This window comes from Mytilus galloprovincialis, chromosome 10 (genome assembly GCF_965363235.1).
Source record: "Mytilus galloprovincialis chromosome 10, xbMytGall1.hap1.1, whole genome shotgun sequence".
NCBI classification, from domain to species: Eukaryota; Metazoa; Mollusca; class Bivalvia; order Mytilida; family Mytilidae; genus Mytilus; species Mytilus galloprovincialis.
This window is the reverse complement of record NC_134847.1, coordinates 60,043,937-60,063,474: the sequence shown is the minus strand read 5'-3', so window position 1 is coordinate 60,063,474 and position 19,538 is coordinate 60,043,937. Positions and strand designations below refer to the sequence as shown.

At 31.7% G+C, this 19,538-nt stretch overlaps 1 protein-coding gene across 2 annotated transcripts in view; it reads right to left on the bottom strand.

The window, feature by feature from the left end:
- The window catches only part of LOC143048006 (pyridine nucleotide-disulfide oxidoreductase domain-containing protein 1-like), an 85,901-nt gene that overhangs the window by 63,280 nt on the left and 3,083 nt on the right, over positions 1-19,538 (bottom strand). Inside the window, exons 1-4 of one of the 2 annotated variants that reach the window (XM_076221424.1) lie at positions 12,867-12,919; positions 11,702-11,788; positions 11,010-11,129; positions 10,291-10,362 (exon numbers count right to left, since the gene is read on the bottom strand). In XM_076221424.1, the coding sequence (XP_076077539.1) occupies positions 10,291-10,362; positions 11,010-11,087 (150 nt within the window). In that variant the 5' untranslated portion in view covers positions 11,088-11,129; positions 11,702-11,788; positions 12,867-12,919. Of the gene's footprint in view, positions 1-10,290; positions 10,363-11,009; positions 11,130-11,701; positions 11,789-12,866; positions 12,920-19,538 lie in introns of those variants that run through there. The other variant, XM_076221423.1, reaches the window with a different exon arrangement.

Sequence of the window (19,538 nt, the reverse complement as noted above, 5' to 3'; positions counted from 1 at the left end):
AATAAATGCATGCATTAATTTCTGAATTCACAGTATTCTTGACCTTAATCACTAATCCATGAAATGATGTCAAGGTCAGATGAACCCTGTCTCACCTTGCATGGATCCCATATACAAAATTTAGTTATGCTTATTACTAACAATAAGTGAGAATTTCACATACGGAAAAACTACCGAGGTAACCAAATATGTAAAACAAAACACAAAATTATAAATATCACCATTTTTGATTCATCATTTCTGTAATTATTATTTATGATATATAATTGATTCACAAGTTGCATATGATATAATGATAATGTTAGGCCAATTAAAATTAATTGATAGATTTTCATCCCCGCCCGCCCCTCTGAAATCGTCCCGCCCCGATTTTTTTTATTTTGGAAAAATTACGATTTCCGGATTTTGTTCATGTCCGTTACCGGTAAACATCGATATGGTCGTTTCAGGTAGCAATACACAGTTAGGAAAAAAACTTAAAATTGACACTCATAATTTTTAAACATCCTCTTTCCCCTCCTGTCTAACAAAGAAGGCTTTATATGTGTGTTATGCATGTATATACTTATAGAAAGAGAATCTTCCATAGATTACATTTCTAATGGTCATAAGGGTGAAATATAATCCCTCTTGGGTGTAACCATGGCAACAATCTGCATTTCTTAGATACAAAATATAGCAAACCAGGTGCTCCGCAGGGCGCAGCTTTATACGACCGCAGAGGTCGAACCCTGAACAGTTGGGGCAAGTATGGACAAAACATTCAAGCATGATACAGCTCTGAATTTGGATTGTGATCAAATTTTTGACATTACATGGTTTTTTTTTACACAAAACAAATGCCAAGATTTTACAAATCAATTAAAGATTTCTTCTTCAAACTTTTTAAATCTAAAATTAAATAGTTGACACAGCATAGGTTTCTGACACAGAATGAATGTGGTCTAATGAACTTAAAAGGTTTTTTTTGCCTTTGAGCAATTCACTATGCTGTTGAATATTAATCCTCTCAAAAAAATGTTTGAAGAAATTTTCTTTTTATTTATGAAATCTGAAATGAGAAAAATTTAACCCCCCCCCTTTTTTTTCACATCCCCGTTTCCCTTTTTCAAAACTGATATCAATTCAAATTTCTAATGGAGTTTGCAACAATAACTACTCATTTAAATACATCATAAAATATTAAGATGTAAAAAAACTGCTTGTTATCACTGAATGGTAAAGATTATTTAAATTTATCAGTTGGTAGTAAAAAGTGTATATACATTGTATATTGTATATAACAAAGATTTAAGTTGATTCTGGACAAAGAAAGATAACTCCAATTAAAAAAAATTCTTGCTATTGCACAATATTGTGCAATAGGATATTTCTTGCTTACTATTCTGGACAAAGAAAGATAACTCTAATTAAAAAAAAATTTGCTATTTCACAATATTGTGCAATTAGATATTTCTTGCCATTGCACAATACTGTGCAATTGAAAAGACTTGCTATTGCACAATACTTAATATAATAATTTTAGATCCTGATTTGGACCAACTTGAAAACTGGGCCCATAATCAAAAATCTAAGTACATGTTTAGATTCAGCATATCAAAGAGGCCCAAGAATTCAATTTTTGTTAAAATCAAACTTAGTTTAATTTTGGACCCTTTGGACTTTAATGTAGAATTTGAAATTTGAAAACAGGACCAAAAATGAAGAATCTACATACACAGTTAGATTTGGCATATCAAAGAACCGCAAGGATTCAATTTTTGATGAAATCAAACAAAGTTTAATTTTGGACCCTTTGGACCTTAATGTAGACCAATTTGAAAACTGGACCAAAAAACTTCAATAATCAAGAATCTAAGTACATTTTTAGATTCAACATATCAAAGAACCCAACCGATTCATTTTTTGTCAAAATCAAACTAAGTTTAATTTTGGACCCTTTGGACCTTAATGTAGACCAATTTGAAAACGGGACCAAAAGTTGAGAATCTACATATACAGTTAGATTCGGCATATCAAAGAACCCCAATTATTCAATTTTGATGAAATCAAACAAAGTTTAATTTTGGACCCTTTGGGCCCCTTTTTCCTAAACTGTTGGGACCAAAACTCCCAAAATCAATACCAACCTTCCTTTTATGGTCATAAGCCTTGTGTTTAAATTTCATAGATTTGTATTTACTTATACTAACGTTATGGTGCGAAAACCAAGAAAAGTGCTTATTTGGGTCCCTTTTTGGCCCCTAATTCCTAAACTGTTGGGTCCTAAACTCCCAAAATCAATACCAACCTTCCTTTTGTGGTCATAAACATTGTGTTTAAATTTCATAGATTTCTATTTACTTAACCTAAGGTTATTGTGCAAAAACCAAGAAAAATGCTTATTTGGGCCCTTTATTGGCCCCTTATTCCTAAACTATTGAAACCAAAACTCCCAAAATCAATCCCAATCTTTCTTTTGTGGTCATAAACCTTGTGTCAAAATTTCATAGATTTCTATTAACTTAAACTAAAGTTATGGTGCGAAAACCAAGAAAATGCTTATTTGGGCCCTTTTTGGCCCCTAATTCCTAAAATGTTGTGACCAAAACTCCCAAAATCAATACCAACCTTCCTTTTATGGTCATAAACCTTGTGTTAAAATTTCATAGATTTCTATTCACTTTTACTACAGTTAGAGTGCGAAAACTAAAAGTATTCGGACGCCGGACGACGACGACGACGACGACGACGACGACGACGACGACGACGACGACGACGCCGACGCCAACGTGATAGCAATATACGACGAAAATTTTTTCAAAATTTGCGGTCGTATAAAAAGGGGGGTGAACATGTCACAAAAGTCTCCAAAATTTGGTCTAAAGGAAAATTTCAATCAATTACAGTGATACCTTTCCTGAATCCATAGGTTTATATCTATCAAGTGGTCCAAAAAAAATCATATGCTTATCTGCTCGTTTTTCCATAAAATTGAATTGAAAAGATCGAGCGCAAAATCTTTGTTGATAAACACTACAATAATTTATGGACCTATGAACGGTACGGATAGGAAAATACGGACTGTCAATCATATAAATGGCCTATAAAACATGTTAAAAATAATCAAAATGTTCATATAAACCCACTAAGAAGGCTATATTATTCTTCAATTATCTAAAAATCAATTTTATTGTACAAAAACTTTCATATTTAAAAAATTCACAGGGGCCATAATGCGAAACTAAACTTCTAACTGTGTATTGCTACCTTAAGGATTAACAATTTTTTTCCCAATTCCACTTTAAATGGATTTCTGTTTTCTACTAGCTAAAACGAGCAAATTGGCCTGCTAGTTTTGAAAATCGGTTCAGAAATAAATATTTTATGAAGGTTAGCAGTTGACACTGAAATGCAACAAAAAAGTGATTTTATGAAACATGCCATGTCAAAGTGCATTTTCTCCTTTCTTAGTCAAATTTCTAAAACTTTACCTTCTAAGCCTGTCTTTTCTAGTTTAAAAACTTAAATTAACCTTAACAGTAGACAAATTATACAAGTTAAAGCTATTTTAAAGCTCTAGAATGTCAATTTTGTTGTGTATTACCATACCAAAGCCTTGGTTAAAATTTAGTAAATACTGAATTCATTTATAACAGCGGGAAAAAATTTAGGCTAAATTCATGCTAAATTGTGACTTTATACTTGCTAAAATAATAAATTTGATTTGGTCGCATGAAAAAATATAAAGCGTTCCCTTCTAAGGTTTCTACATAACGCGCAATCTTCTTTTCCAAGGGGTAGCCAATAAAGTATCAATTTATGACGGAACCAAGTCTTTGTGTCAAAATGTCTATATTGGTTGCTAAGGACAATAAACAACAAAACTAACATGTATTGTCATTCTAAAGGTTGTTTCTCCCTCAGCATTGTATCTATAACCTAATTATCAATAGATTTGTGGTATGATTTGTCTTAAAAAAAGCAATTCTTTGCTTTGCCAAATGCCATAAGGTAGCAATACACAGTTAGGAAAAAAACTTAAAATTGACACTCATAATTTTTAAACATCCTCTTTCCCCTCCTGTCTAACAAAGAAGGCTTTATATGTGTGTTATGCATGTATATACTTATAGAAAGAGAATCTTCCATAGATTACATTTCTAATGGTCATAAGGGTGAAATATAATCCCTCTTGGGTGTAACCATGGCAACAATCTGCATTTCTTAGATACAAAATATAGCAAAAAAGGGGGGTGAACATGTCACAAAAGTCTCCAAAATTTGGTCTAAAGGAAAATTTCAATCAATTACAGTGATACCTTTCCTGAATCCATAGGTTTATATCTATCAAGTGGTCCAAAAAAAATCATATGCTTATCTGCTCGTTTTTCCATAAAATTGAATTGAAAAGATCGAGCGCAAAATCTTTGTTGATAAACACTACAATAATTTATGGACCTATGAACGGTACGGATAGGAAAATACGGACTGTCAATCATATAAATGGCCTATAAAACATGTTAAAAATAATCAAAATGTTCATATAAACCCACTAAGAAGGCTATATTATTCTTCAATTATCTAAAAATCAATTTTATTGTACAAAAACTTTCATATTTAAAAAATTCACAGGGGCCATAATGCGAAACTAAACTTCTAACTGTGTATTGCTACCTCATTCAAAACTTCCTGTTTCATATTTCGGTTTTGTATTTCTTCGAGTAATCTAACGAAAATGATTAAGTCGACATATTCTGCAGCTCTATGATGTCAACATTATGTACCGAGAATAGAGATAGTTTACGAGAAGGGCATGGAATATTCGGGTTTATACGAGTTGAACGCTGTGTCCAAGAACGCAAATCGCGATATGTCACATTAGAAAACCGTTTTTTTTTTTTATGATCATTTATACAATGACTTTGTGTCAGGAAATTTGAACTATGAATTCAATGATATCGAAAGCACAAGAATCGTTGAACACATTGGTACAAAAATCATGTCAGGATTATAGAAATTATGACGAATTGACACCAGCACGAACTTGTTAGATTGATGACCGTATATTGAGCTAAAACAAGGGTCGACAAACATTAATATTATAGCAATTCCTTAAATGTTAATACCCATGGCTGTTGTTTTTTGTTGACAAACAGCAAACACCCTCTGTCCCAATACCCTCAATATAGTCATTAAACAACAACTTCTTTTTGGTTCAGTTCATGTTTTACATCATAATTGTATTTGCATCTTGCTAAGCACCAACCCTATTACTTTCAACATTGTTGGAGTTTTCATTTAATTCTGTACTCATAATACTTGTATTGCATATATTTGTACAAGTTTACTTAATTTTATGGGAACTTCAAACCATCGCTTAGAAAGCAAAATAAATTTGGTGTAGGAATAGTCCAACTGAAGAGAGCATTAATTTTCTCCATGTTTTTGATGTTTACTATAGATAGGTTTCTAAAGTGGCAATTACATGTAAAACAGTCAATTGTGGTTGCCTATCAGAGATATTTATTTTTAAAGAGTTTGAAAATTTATGAACGATTGCTTATACATGTATACACATGTACAATATACATGATATACATGTATAAGCTTATTTTACACTTGTTTATACCCCTGCGGTATAAAGAACTCGTCACTAGAGGGTTTCTTATGAAATAAAATTTAAAAAATAAAATCCTCCCACCCGCCCCATTTTTTTCAAAAATTTGGATGAAAATCTACTAATTAATTTTAGTTGGCCTTATGTTCATGATATAGATTTAAATGAGGCGATTTATAAGAAAAACACAATTTTTATGCGTAAATAGCAGTTACATGTATTTCAGTATCTCCCGTATGTTAATTCATAGCAATTTATTTTAATAACTGTGTTTAATCCATGGATTAACATTGTTAAAATTTTAATTCTTTTTCATATCTCCTATATTAAGGAATTATAACGAATCCAGCAATAAAACTCCTTACTAGATGTTATGTTCAAGATATACTTGTAAATGGAGCAATTTAAAAAAAAAGTTATCTACTTAAGGATGTACTTAGGTGAGGTTTTGGAATTTGTGTAAAATTTTCGGACTCCTTGGTGTTTTTCCATACAATACAATGTAAAATATTTTGCCCCATAACACCCATTTCTTTTTCATATAAGACTTTATAGCTCATGATAGGTAATTTATCAAAATTTTAGAAGATTCTTGATTTTCTTTCTTTTATTTTGAGACCCAAATAATAGCAATGCAAATATAAGGTAAAAGTCCGATTCAGCCTTTTCCCGCCATATTTTAAATCTCAAATATCCATGACCTATCAATATTTTTAGCTTATCTTTATCCTTAATTGATGCTCTACCAGCTTATAGTATCGATTTTAATTTCTTAATTTCTTAATTTTTACCTAGTCTCACCTAAGTACATCCTTAAATAGCAGATTTTGTAGAAAGACCACATACAACAAGGTACAAAATATTTTCATTATATAATCCAAGGCCAAATTTTATTTAAGACATGTTTATAGCTATATCAGACATACAGGTTTTGTAAGCTAGAAAGACAAACAGACCTATATAAGCTATTATAATAGACGGAATAATTGTTAGGCAAATTGTCAAGTGACCCAATTTTAGCAGGTCATACTGACAACAATTGTTTCAATAAATTTTTGTGTATTAAATGATTGACTTACTTTTCCAGATGCATACTGGTAATTGTCCTAAGCTTTTTAACTCATTATCATCATATTGAAAATATGCTTCTCCCCTTCATAAAAAAAAAAATGCTCCCAGAGAATTTTACATTTTGTTTTTATTGATTACTTGTAATACATTGATATAAGAAGATTTGGTATGAGTGCCAATGAGACAACTCTCCATCCAAGTCACAATTTATAAAAGTAAACCATTATAGGTCAAAGTGAGGTCTTCAACACGGAGCCTTGGTTCACACCCAACAGCAAGCTATAAAGAGCCCCCAAAATAACTAGTGTAAAACCATTCAAACGAAAAATCTATATAAAACAAGAGTGCATACGCTAAAATGTCTCGCCTTCTTTACTAACCATTGATATTTTGTTGATAGTCCTTAATATAAAGCTTTACTTCAATTATCACATAAACTTAACATGATCCAAGAAAATGAGGTCAAGGTCATATAAACCAAACAAGAAATACATAAACATCTTACTATCATTTAATACACTGAATATAGTTGACCTATTGCTTATAATTTCTAAGAAACAAACTTAACCAAGAAGTCTAAACATTGACCAATGAACCATAAAATGAGGTCAAGGATAGACGAACCATTCCAGACAGACAAATACAGCTTACAGTTCTTCCCTAAAATAAATATAGTTGACCTATTGCTTATAGTTTAAGAATATCAGATCAAAACACAAAAACTTAACACTGAGCATGCACAATGATCTGTGAAAATGAAGTCAAGGTCGAATAAAACCTGAGAGACTGACATGTACATCATAAAATATTTCAATACACCAAATATAGTTGACCTATTGCATTTTATTGCATATACTATATGCCATATAGTAACAGAAAAAAAGACCAAACTAAATACTGAATTTAGGCCACTGAACCATGAAAATGAGGTCAAGGTTAGATGACACCTTACAATCATTCCATACACCAAATATAGTAGACCTATTGCATACAGTATAAGAGAAACAGACCAAAACACAAAGTCTCAACTATAACCACTGAACCATGAAAATGAAGTCAAGGTCAGATGACACCTGCCAGTTGGACATGTACACCTTACCGTTCTTCCATACACTATATTCTAGACATATTGCTTACAGTATCTGAGATATGGACTTGACCACCAAAACTTAACCTTGTTTACTGATCAATGAAATGAGGTTGAGGTCAAGTTAAATCTATTTGATGGGCATGAGGAGCTTGCAAGGTATGCACATATCAAATACAGTTATCCTATTACTCATAAGAGAGAAATTAACATTACAAAAAAATCTAAACTTTTCTTTTCAAGTAGTCACTGAACCATGAAAATGAGGTAAAGGAGATTTCTGTGACAAAGTTGCAGGCTTGACAAAAACGAGAGATGGGAAACGGGAAACACCTATGAACCAAATCAACAAACAATAACTACTGAACATCAGATTCTTGACTTAGGACAGGTGCAAATAATTTTCAACATTTTAATGGTACCAAACCTTCACCCTTATCTGAAACAATAGTGTAACATCACAACATATGAAGACACATTATAAAATATCAATTGAAATGGCTTAACTCATTCAAAAGACATATCTTAAGACACCAGTGAATATAATGAACGAATAAATTGGATCTATGATACAATGTTAATACAAAATCAATAAAATAAGGAATGAATTATTAAAGCAACAGTATTATACCGCTGTGAAATGTTAAACAATTTAGAAAAAAACAACAAAATTTGAACAAAAATCTGCCATTTACAATAATGTTATAAGTAAACAGTCAAATGGAGAAAGGAAATATTTTTACCAAATAAATAATTTTGATGTTTGTAGTACGAAGTAGTGAAAATTTATAGAAATACCAAACACTTATGAAAGCTGGTATAAAGACCAGATATAACACTGAATAAGTAAACATTAAATAACAAAAAAAGCACTACAAACAGAATCAACTAGTCAAATTAGCAAGAAAGTAAGATTTAAGAGTACGACATGTATATCATGCATATATTAAGAATATTAAGTATTATGTCATTAAGAATACATATTATAAGTTATGTTGATAAAAACTTCAATTGCAGTGTTCTCCCCAGGCCGTTTTAGCGTCGCGGTACCGCGACGCTATATTTTTTCACCGTGATGCTATAATAATTCCCGCGACGCTATAATTATTTTGAAGATGCTATTTTACTTGTCCTCAATTTTGAACTTTCATCTATTATCGATTATGATCATAAAAATTATATCACCTTTAATTGTAATCCCTTTAAGTCGGACACTAAAGGCAATTAAGAGATTAAATAGCTAGGTGTTAATTGCCCTCAGGTTGATAACTGTTTGGATGCGAATATCCCAAGCCGACACTTGTGACATGACTAATACCACGTGTCTGCAATCACCAATATCGACATGGAAAAATGCAATCACAAAACAATTCGAAATCTACGTTTTGTATTACGAAATTTCAAAGATTGAAACGATTTTTATTTTTTTTAAAAAGGTCGTTTATTTGTGCAACTCTCTCTTTCTCTTCTGGTAATACGAGAGCGAGAATTTTGGTTTAGAGCTAAAATAAGTTTAATACTTCTTTAAAAAGTTATCATAATTGGCTTAAGTTTATGTTTAATCCATTTAATGCATTAAAAGCGTCTTATTTATTCACAATCTCTTGTCAAACAATGTTTATTCTCGGACTCATTTTCGTAAATTTTTCTACGGCCGCCATAGCACATTTTTGTGTAAACTACGGATCGGAACCGGACCAGATATGACAAAAATCCGCATTTCACGATAATGACAACAGATGGACAGTAGACAGAAAAATTAAACCAAGAGAGAAAACTACGCATTAACAGACTATTTGTTAGATAACTTTGTTCAAAATACATGTGACTGATGTAAAGATAAGAAACAACTGGGACTAATTCATTGAGTGGCATGAAACAATGAAGTTCATAAACATGATAAAAAAAAGTTTTTAAATTGATTTTTTTTTTTGCTTCTTTTTCTACTTAATCTTTACTTCATATAATATTAAAAGTACAAAAATGTAGTTAATTTTGTGTACTAGATAATTTAGTTTTGTATATATACAGGTTGCACTCATTCATTCATTTGACTTATTGTTGGGTATTAAACTGAAACCACATATTTATTTTTATTTGGCACAAGAGGAAAAAAATAATTCTGTAACTATAAATGAATAAAGAAGACATAAACTGAAACAACTGTTTTTGTGGTTATAGTTTAATTGTATTCTCAGTTATGAATTGACCAATATAAACTAAAACATATAAAGGAAATAGAGCATCAACGCGACGCGACAAACGACATTAAAAAAAATACAGTTATTTTTTTTTACGCAAAATGTGATGCTATCCAAAATTTCTGGGGAGAACACTGAATTGAACAGCAAACTATTCTCAAAACAATAATCATCCTGAACATGCATGAAACATTTGCTACTGGACATTAATCAACCACCATCAAAGATCAAACAAATCTTTATATCACATGATACTGCAGTGTATGTGTTAACATTTTTAGTCATTTGTTTAACAAATTAGATTCATATGAGCATTTAAATGTATGGATTACCTTAGGTTTTCCACCAGAACATATACACAACTTTCCATACTGGTACTCTGTTCCATCTACTGTGTGTAATATCTGGAAAAAAGTAATATAAAACTGTACTGCAAGCATGGCAAGTGGCACAAAAACTTAACACACACATGATACAAGATAATTTGGTCAAAGTTTCTAAGAAATTAACGTGACCAGGAAAACATTTAATTGACTAGTAAATCATGAAAATGAGGTCATATCAAATTACTGTAAACCAACTAATTGCCGCGGGCAATTTATTTTGGCGAATATAAATCGTCACAAACTTGTAAAACTTGGATCTTTCCTTATTGAATTACAACAAGTAAATTTGAAAATCATGAACTAAATCAGCGCAAAATTGGCATGAAAGGACTTGACGAGAAATATAGCAATCGCGAAAATAAGTTGGTTTACAGTAAGTTATCTTATCACTCATATTAGGAGTGAGACTAACATTACAAAAAATCTTAAGTAGTCACTGAACCATGAAAATGAGGTCGAGGTTAATGGACATATGACAGACAAATCTTCATAACATAAGACATCTATCTATATACAAAGTATGAAGCATCCAGGTCTTCCAGCTTCTTAAATGTAAAGCTTTACAGTATTTAGTTAATGCAGCCGCAACCTCCTCATCACTATCCCTATGTCAAGCTTTATGCAATTTCAGACCTTTCAAAGGATATTAAATTTTAAAACCTTACATGTTTATCAGCTTCTAATAAAGACACATATTTGTGTACAACTTTAACATTTGGACATCCTGTCTCGACAGATAGCATTGGACGTTCTTCTACATCAAAACTTTCCAAAGTCTTTGTGATCTGAAATATACAATTACCAATAAAATATTAAGTTAAACTTTTCTTCTAACAATACATGTATACAAGATTTTGCGTAGATAGATAAAAGCTTTAACCTAGTATAGTCAGGAGAAGTCAGGGTAAGTCTGAGAAACCCAAAACAAAATAAATAAACAAGATGGATGAAAGTTAATAGTTATATATATTTCTTTTGACAAATTCTTTCGCAAATGATGAATTTTAATCGCACCATTATTATTTTTTCACAAATTGTGAAAATGGGAACCGCCAGCATAAAAACCTAAATGTAGCTGTAGGAGTTAAGATGACAAGGTATGTGTGTTGAACAGAGCTAAAATTTTCTAGGATCCAAGAGACATGTCTCTAAGAAAATCCAAGGGACTGGAGCATCATACCCAAATTTACACATACAATGTAGGAGTTCAGATCACAAGGTACTTGAAGGTAGGTGCTTCTTGATTTTCCAATTAAAGAGGTAAAAAGCTAATTGGATTCCACATACCTTCTTTTTTACATTTTTGGTAAATACATTTTGTATTTTACATTACTGGGTGAACATACTTTGGTAGTACCTTTCTATAGTTAGTGATGGTTTTGACTAAAGTTGATGATGATATAAGCAGTACATGTATTTCATCTTCAGGACACAATGATGATAACTGAAATTAAATAGAAATCAGAGTTATAAGAATAGCCAGTGATAGCACAAGTTATGTAAATTTGTCTAATTCCTTGGTTCTTAAAATTTAAAGAAAGGCATCATACATGATTATAGATGTTCTTAACAAATTTTAATACATGTTTTACAAGTTTTACCATGTTTACAGTTCTTAGAACATTTGTAGAAGACTTAATTTGATAAATCAGATTCTCTTTACATATTTCAAAGTATCAATATGCAGATAATCTAAAATTCAAATATGTCTCTTTAAATGAATTAATTTCCTAGATCTTCAACTGAAAATCATGTATTCTCATTCAAGTCTGAAGAAGTGAAAAATCACTAGCAATTACAAGTTATTTTTTCTACTTACTCTAGAACTTAATTTGCAAATAATTTGGGTTTGTATGAATGACATTTTCTACTCCTAGCAAACTTGTCCTTAAAACTAGATTATAATGCAGAAATAATCAAATCACCACAAATTGTACATGTTGTAGCAGATTATTAATTTTAACCAAAAACATCATTCTGCAGCTGTGAACAAGGGGCAAATAAGGACTTCTTCTTCCAAGGGAAATCTATCCTATCAATGATGCAGTTTCTGATTATACATGTTATAACATAATTATATTTACTGTGTACTTTCAGTACCTTTACCTTCTACTTTGTTATTCTGTTTAAAGTATACATGTTGTTGATGCACAATTATATATTCACTGTACATGTATAAAGATTAGAATCATTTGCCAAAACAAATAGTTTCATGGAGTTCAGTACAGGGATTCCAGCGTATAATCTCAGAACTTTTTCTAATACCTATTTTCTACCCTCAAGTCTTATTGTTATCAAATGTATATACTTTTTTACTGAAATTCATTTTTCAAATGTTCATTCATCGGCATATATATATCAATTCAATTTTTGATTTTGTTCCTTTTTCCAGGTTATCTTGTGAATTAATTTATAAATCAAATTCTAAAGTTTATATCCGGTCAATAATCTTCCATAAATGAAGGATTACACAATGTACTAGAATAACCAAAAACTAAAAAGAAGAAGATCAAAACCTTTACCTTTTACCACAGCCAGTAGAAACACATGATTCACCAATTACCATGTTCACTACAATACCAAACATTTTGGCACCAGAACAGAGTACTATACACAGGGTTCTCACTAGGAATTTTTCATGGTGAGTCCTGGGACTCATCACTTTTAGAAATGGTGAGTCCCAAAAGATTTTGATGAGTCCAGGATGCAATGTATTTTTTTTGTGTCATAAAATAATGAAATTTGACGAAATACAACTTAAACCATGTGTGTCGGGTTGGTAGATTTTATAAAATCAATAAAAAATATGACCTCTTAATAGTTATTGTTCAAAATATACATGTAACAGACTTCTTTCTGGGTCTATATCAATTATCCTTGATGTGGGGCCACATTGAAAAAAAATTTGGTTTGCCAAAGCCAGAGTTCCGTTAAAAAGATCAGGGCGATAGGTAGGGTTTTAGTTTTTTTTTTTTTTTTTTTTTTTTTTTTTATATGAATGGACTATTTAATAATAAACCCAGTTAAAGAATTTGTCTTGTCATTTTTAGTTACCAAAATTTATTAAAATTAAAAAAAAATAAAAAATTTACAAATTTTAAACCCCTTCCCCTCAACCCTCTTTTCCCAATTAAATTAGTGTAGATTGAATTTATACACCAAGTTTTACAACTTTCATGGCACAACCATATCATCTGTTTATTTTGAATGTCTATAAATATCCAGACATAGTTGTCTGTTACTTAGGTGTTTCCCCAAGTATTTTTCCCGCCTAAAATGATCATGTGACATATTTGTAAACAAAACAAACCATGTGGTCAAGCAATTCATTTATTTTCTGGATTATTCTGCTTTTCATAATTTAGTTTGGATTAATATTCACTTCATTTAAGGTACAGTCATGCATTTGTATTTAAAAAAAATAGTTTGCAAAGAATTTTTACTTTTCAATTTGAGAAATGTCTCATGATCGCCGTTCATTGGCTTGTTCAACCATGCAGACAATGTAAATTATGTAAATTATAAATCTATTAGCTGTCAAAAATATTGATCTACGCATCACATCGATGTTTTGACATCGACTTCCGGTTTAGTTTCTTGTCAAAACAATGTCATATCATTAATCTTCTAGGCAAAACGATGTTTCTGGGACTCAGGGGATACAATCAGGACGCGTCCCAGGGACTCACGGGTTTCAAAAATGACGCGTCCAGCTCGATTTCCATGCGTCCAGGACGCGTATACGCGTCTTAACGAGAACCCTGTATACATGCTATAAGAACACCTTTTTCCCTGTCACAGTTGTACTATGGAATTCACTTTCATCAAAGCAAAAAAGTAAAATAATTTCTCAAGACCTCACATTATAATTATTTGGATTAACAATAATTAGGTATGTTAGGCAGGATTTCAAACCCTTATTTTGGGGTCTTGTCCCCACTTACAGTAGAAAACTCAATATAAAAAATATAAATATCCAATTTACTAAAATATAACTATATGACTAATATAATGAACTCAAAATCACAAGACTTTGGGTAAAATATATATTTTCCGGTCTAGTAAAATATAGGAGGGAGCACTTCATTTTAATTATTATTGATATGGAAAAAAAACAACATGTAACCTAATGATAAGTGTCTGACTAATATAATGAACTCAAAATCACAAGACTTTGGGTAAAATATATATTTTCCAGTTGAGTAAAATATAGGAGGGAGCACAATAACAATTTCATTTTAATTTTTAATTAATATGAAAAAAAAAACATGTTACCCAATGATAAGTGTTTCTTTTTTTATATCGAATAACTAAACTGATGTTACAAATAAAATCCCTAACAATGGAACCAGTATTGGAAACTTAAAATATGTTTGAACCAGATGCTCTGCAGGGTGCAGCTTTATACGACCGCAGAGGTTGAACCCTGAACGGTTGGGGCAAGTATGGATACAACATTCAAGCTGGATTCAGCTCTAAATTTGGATTGTGATTAAATAGTTGACACAGCATCTATAGGTTTCTGACACAGAATGAATGTGGTCTAATGAACTTAAAATACTTTTTTTTCCTTTGAGCAATTCATTATGCTGTTGAATATTAATCCTCTCAAAATTTATTTATGAAATCTGAAATGAGAAAAATTTAACACCCCTCCCCCATTTTTTTTTTCACATCCCCCTTTCCCTTTTTCCAAAACTGATCTCAATTCAAATTTCTAATGGAGGTTGCAACAATAACTACTCGTTTAAATACATCATAAAATATTAAAATGTAACAAAAGGTGCTTGTTATCACTGAATGGTAAAGATTGTTTTAATTTATCAGTTGGTGGTAAAAGTGAATATACATTGTATATTGTATAAAACAATGATTTAAGTTGATTCAACTACTATTCTGGACAAAGAAAGATAACTCCAATCAATTGAAAATTTCTTGCTATTGCACAATATTGTGCAATTAGATATTTCTTGCTATTGCGCAATACTGTGCAATTGAAAATATTTGCTATTGCACAATACTGTGCAATTGAAGATTTCTTGCTATTGCGCAATACTGTGCAATTGAAAATTTCTTGCTATTGCACAATACTGTGCAATTGAAGATTTCTTGCTATTGCTGAATACTGTGCAATTGAAAATTTCTTGCTATTGCACAATACTTAAAATATAATAATTTTGGATCCTGATTTGAACCAACTTGAAAACTGGGCCCATAATCAAAAATCTAAGTACATGTTTAGATTCAGCATATCAAATCAAAGAGCAGAATGCTCTGAGGGATACGATTGCCATATAGTTTTCATTGTCACATGTATAGCAGTTCTGCCAACTTTTCATTAAGCAAATTCGTGAGATTTGGCCAAAATAGAAAAGATCAAAGAGGAAAAAAATAGATCCAAGGATAGTGCCACAAAAAAGCATGAACATGCGTGAGTCTCACGCATTTTTGGCAGCCCTGGCCTTGATAGTCCAAATAATTATGACGTCTTGAAAGGCTATTATATTTTTTTTTCTTTGACGCCTTACTTCGAAACTAATTCAACTGCACATGCAAAGGTAATATAAATCTGAATAGTCACTCAACTTTAAAAATAGCCAATCCCAGATACAAGTGTACGAGCAATGTACTTATTGTGTTTTATTTGTGTACTATCAATTCCAAGTTTACTTTCCACAGCAGTCACTGAGAGAGAGAGAGAAGGTATTTCACTTCATAGTCCAAGATTACTCTGATGTCCGACGGCTGATTTGCCAGACAAGCTGGGACCGTGGGGGACTTTTATGCTAGTATACTTAAATTACAAACTTAAATAGTCCCAGTCCCATATATTATATCAAATATTATTGGATGCCGAATTGAATTTTAAATAGGTGCCGATTTGACTTTTTCTATGGGTGCCGATTTGACTTTTTCTATGGGTGCCGATTTGACCAGGTGCCGATTTGACTTGTACCCAGTAATCTCGGACTATTCACTTCGTATCTTATCACCGTTAATTCTTGGAGGAACCCCATTTCCCAGTCCCATATATTGAATCAAATATTATTGGATGCCGAATTTTCCGTACACACTCCTCTGTTTAAATTGAGATCGTTCTTAATATAATACGACGTTTATCAACATCTAACGAGTTATTTTTTTCTTGACGATTTTGACGGGAAATACTTCTGAAAGGGAGACAACTCGAAACGATAATATGGAAGACTCTATTTTGGCTAAAGGGGTGTTATAGGTAAAACTTCATTGATTTTAATTTAAATGATGCATATGATTTTAAATTATGCAACAACAATATTAAACCCTCAATAGCAGGCAGTCATAGAAAGAATCCAATGAGTTTCAAATTAATTAATAAGCGGGGAATCCAGAACAACCACCAAATCTGATACCCCTTGAAATCAATAAAACTATACGCATGCGCATTAATACATAAACAAACCCTCGACTTGCGATTTTGGAACAATAATTATGATATGATGAACGAGTCTCAATTTCTTTATGAGAGTACAGTCAGTATCAGTTTCATAACGGTAAAAATATATATATAGAAAACTCCACTTCAGTTCTTATATGACAGAAATAGAATTATCGGAATTCAAAGAACTCTCGCATTTATCAAAACTGGGGAATTCCCTCTGACGTGTTTCTAAATTTATAAAAACACTAAATATAAATACTGCTTAATTCTGACTTTCCGTGTTGTTAAAAACACGCATATAAGTCAAGGGAAAAATCAAACATGAAGATTATGAGAAGAACATTACAGGAAAGTTGTTTATGTTCAATCCTTTTGCTTGTTTTTACCTTTTAAAGCAAGACAATCATTAGAATCTGAGATGTTGCTGAATGTTTAGAATAAAACGGTTGACGTGAGGGAGTGAGCCCTGAGTCAACGGTAAAAGTCTACAGATTGCTTGAAAGCAATCGTATCCCAAAAAGCTCAAGAATTCAATTTTTGTTAAAATCAAACTTAGTTTAATTTTGGACCCTTTGGACTTTAATGTAGACCAATTTGAAAACGGGACTAAAAATTAAGAATCTACATACACAGTAAGATTTGGCATCTTTAACCCCAATTATTCAATTTTTGATGAAATCAAACAAAGTTTAATTTGGACCCGATTTGGACCAACTTGAAAACTGGGCCAATAATCAAAAATCTAAGTACATTTTTAGATTCAGCATATCAAAGAACCCCAAGGATTCAATTTTTGTCAAAATCAAACTAAGTTTAATTTTGGACCCTTTGGACCTTAATGTAGACCAATTTGAAAACGGGACCAAAAATTAAGAATCTACATACACAGTTAGATTCGGCATATCAAAGAATCCCAATTATTCAATTTTTGATGAAATCAAACTAAGTTCAATTTTGGACCCTTTGGGCCCCTTATTCCTAAACTGTTAGGACCAAAACTCCCAAAATCAAACCCAACCTTCCTTAAGTGGTCATAAACCTTGTGTTTAAATTTCATAGATTTCTATTTACTTAAACTAAAGTTATGGTGCGAAAACCAAGAATAATGCTTACTTGGGCCCCTTTTTGGCCCCTAATTCCTAAACTGTTCAGACCTCAACTCCCAAAATCAATACCAACCTTCCTTTTGTGGTCATAAACCTTGTGTTTAAATTTCATTGATTTCTATTTACTTAAACTAAAGTTATTGTGCGAAAACCAAGAATAATGCTTATTTGGGCCCTTTTTTGGCCCCTAATTCCTAAACTGTTAGAACCAAAACTCCCAAAATCAATCCCAACCTTCCTTTTGTGGTCATAAACCTTGTGTCAAAATTTCATAGATTTCTATTTACTTAAACTTAAGTTATTGTGCGAAAACCAAGAAAATGCTTATTTGGGCCCTTTTTGGCCCCTAATTCCTAAAATGTTGGGATTAAAACTCCCAAAATCAATCCCAACCTTCCTTTTGTGGTCATAAACCTTGTGTTAAAATTTCATAGATTTCTATTCACTTTTACTGAAGTTAGAGTGCGAAAACTAAAAGTATGACGACGCAGACGACGACGCCAACGTGATAGCAATATGACGAAAAATTAAAATTTTTGCGGTCGTATAATAAAAAAGTAAAAGAAGGGATAAAGTTACAATACTGTTGTCAGGCCATTAATGATTGCATATTTTGGTATTAATATTAATTCACTCATACTATAAATTTTTTGGGTCTTTGTGCATCAGAAATAAACATATTTATTCTAAAACCAGTTGTTGGCATGATCCTGGTTATGTTCTTCTCATATATTTTATGATGGTATGATACTAAACCCCTAACGGAGGGATTGTAATTGGTTTCATATGATGAAGACATAATCTTTCAAACAGTTTAATTTAGGTCATTGGACTCAGACTTCTTTTAAACTGAGTTTAGACTGTTTTACTGTTACATATTGCTATGTGTTTCTTTAATTTACATTGGCTAGAGGTAAAAACTTATTAAATCTTGTGTGAATATGTCTTTTGATTGAGTTAAGCTATTTCAATTGATATTTTATAGTGTGTCTTTCTATGTTGTGATGTAACACTATTGTTTCAGATAAGGGTGAAGGTTTGGTACCATTGAAACCAGGGTTGGCAAAGTATTACCCGCCCGGGAATTCCCGGGTGGGAAAACCCGGGTTTTCCTGGGCTGGGCAATACTCCCAGAAATGGGGAATACTGGGCATTACTGGGCAATATGATTTTTTAAGCTTATTCTAACACAAAATAGTAAAGACTTGGTGTAGTTTCATAGTATTACAGCTTAATAAATACTTTTTATACAGATAACCATTGACAGTCATTTCTAAAAGAATGAAAAATTCAATTTCATTCCCTTCTATGTAGACAGAATACAAGATTTGCACATATAAGGAAACCTTGTTAATTACCAAGCATTGTTTCAATAATCCATACTTTGAAAAAAAAAATTATTGCAATGTTTAAGCAGGGCTTCCAAAACGGTCATATATTCCGGTCATTTGTATAATGTCCGGTAAAAGTCCGGCTGGGCAAAGCATGAAACGGTCATATACTTTTTATTTTTCAAGGCTTTTTCGGTCATTTTTACATAATTCATGATCTTTTTGACCCAACCTTTTGCCTTTAACATCAACACGTTTCCGGTCATAAATGTGACATGATGATTAATTACTATCAAAACAACACCTACTTCAATACTTTCTAATTTTAATCAAGGC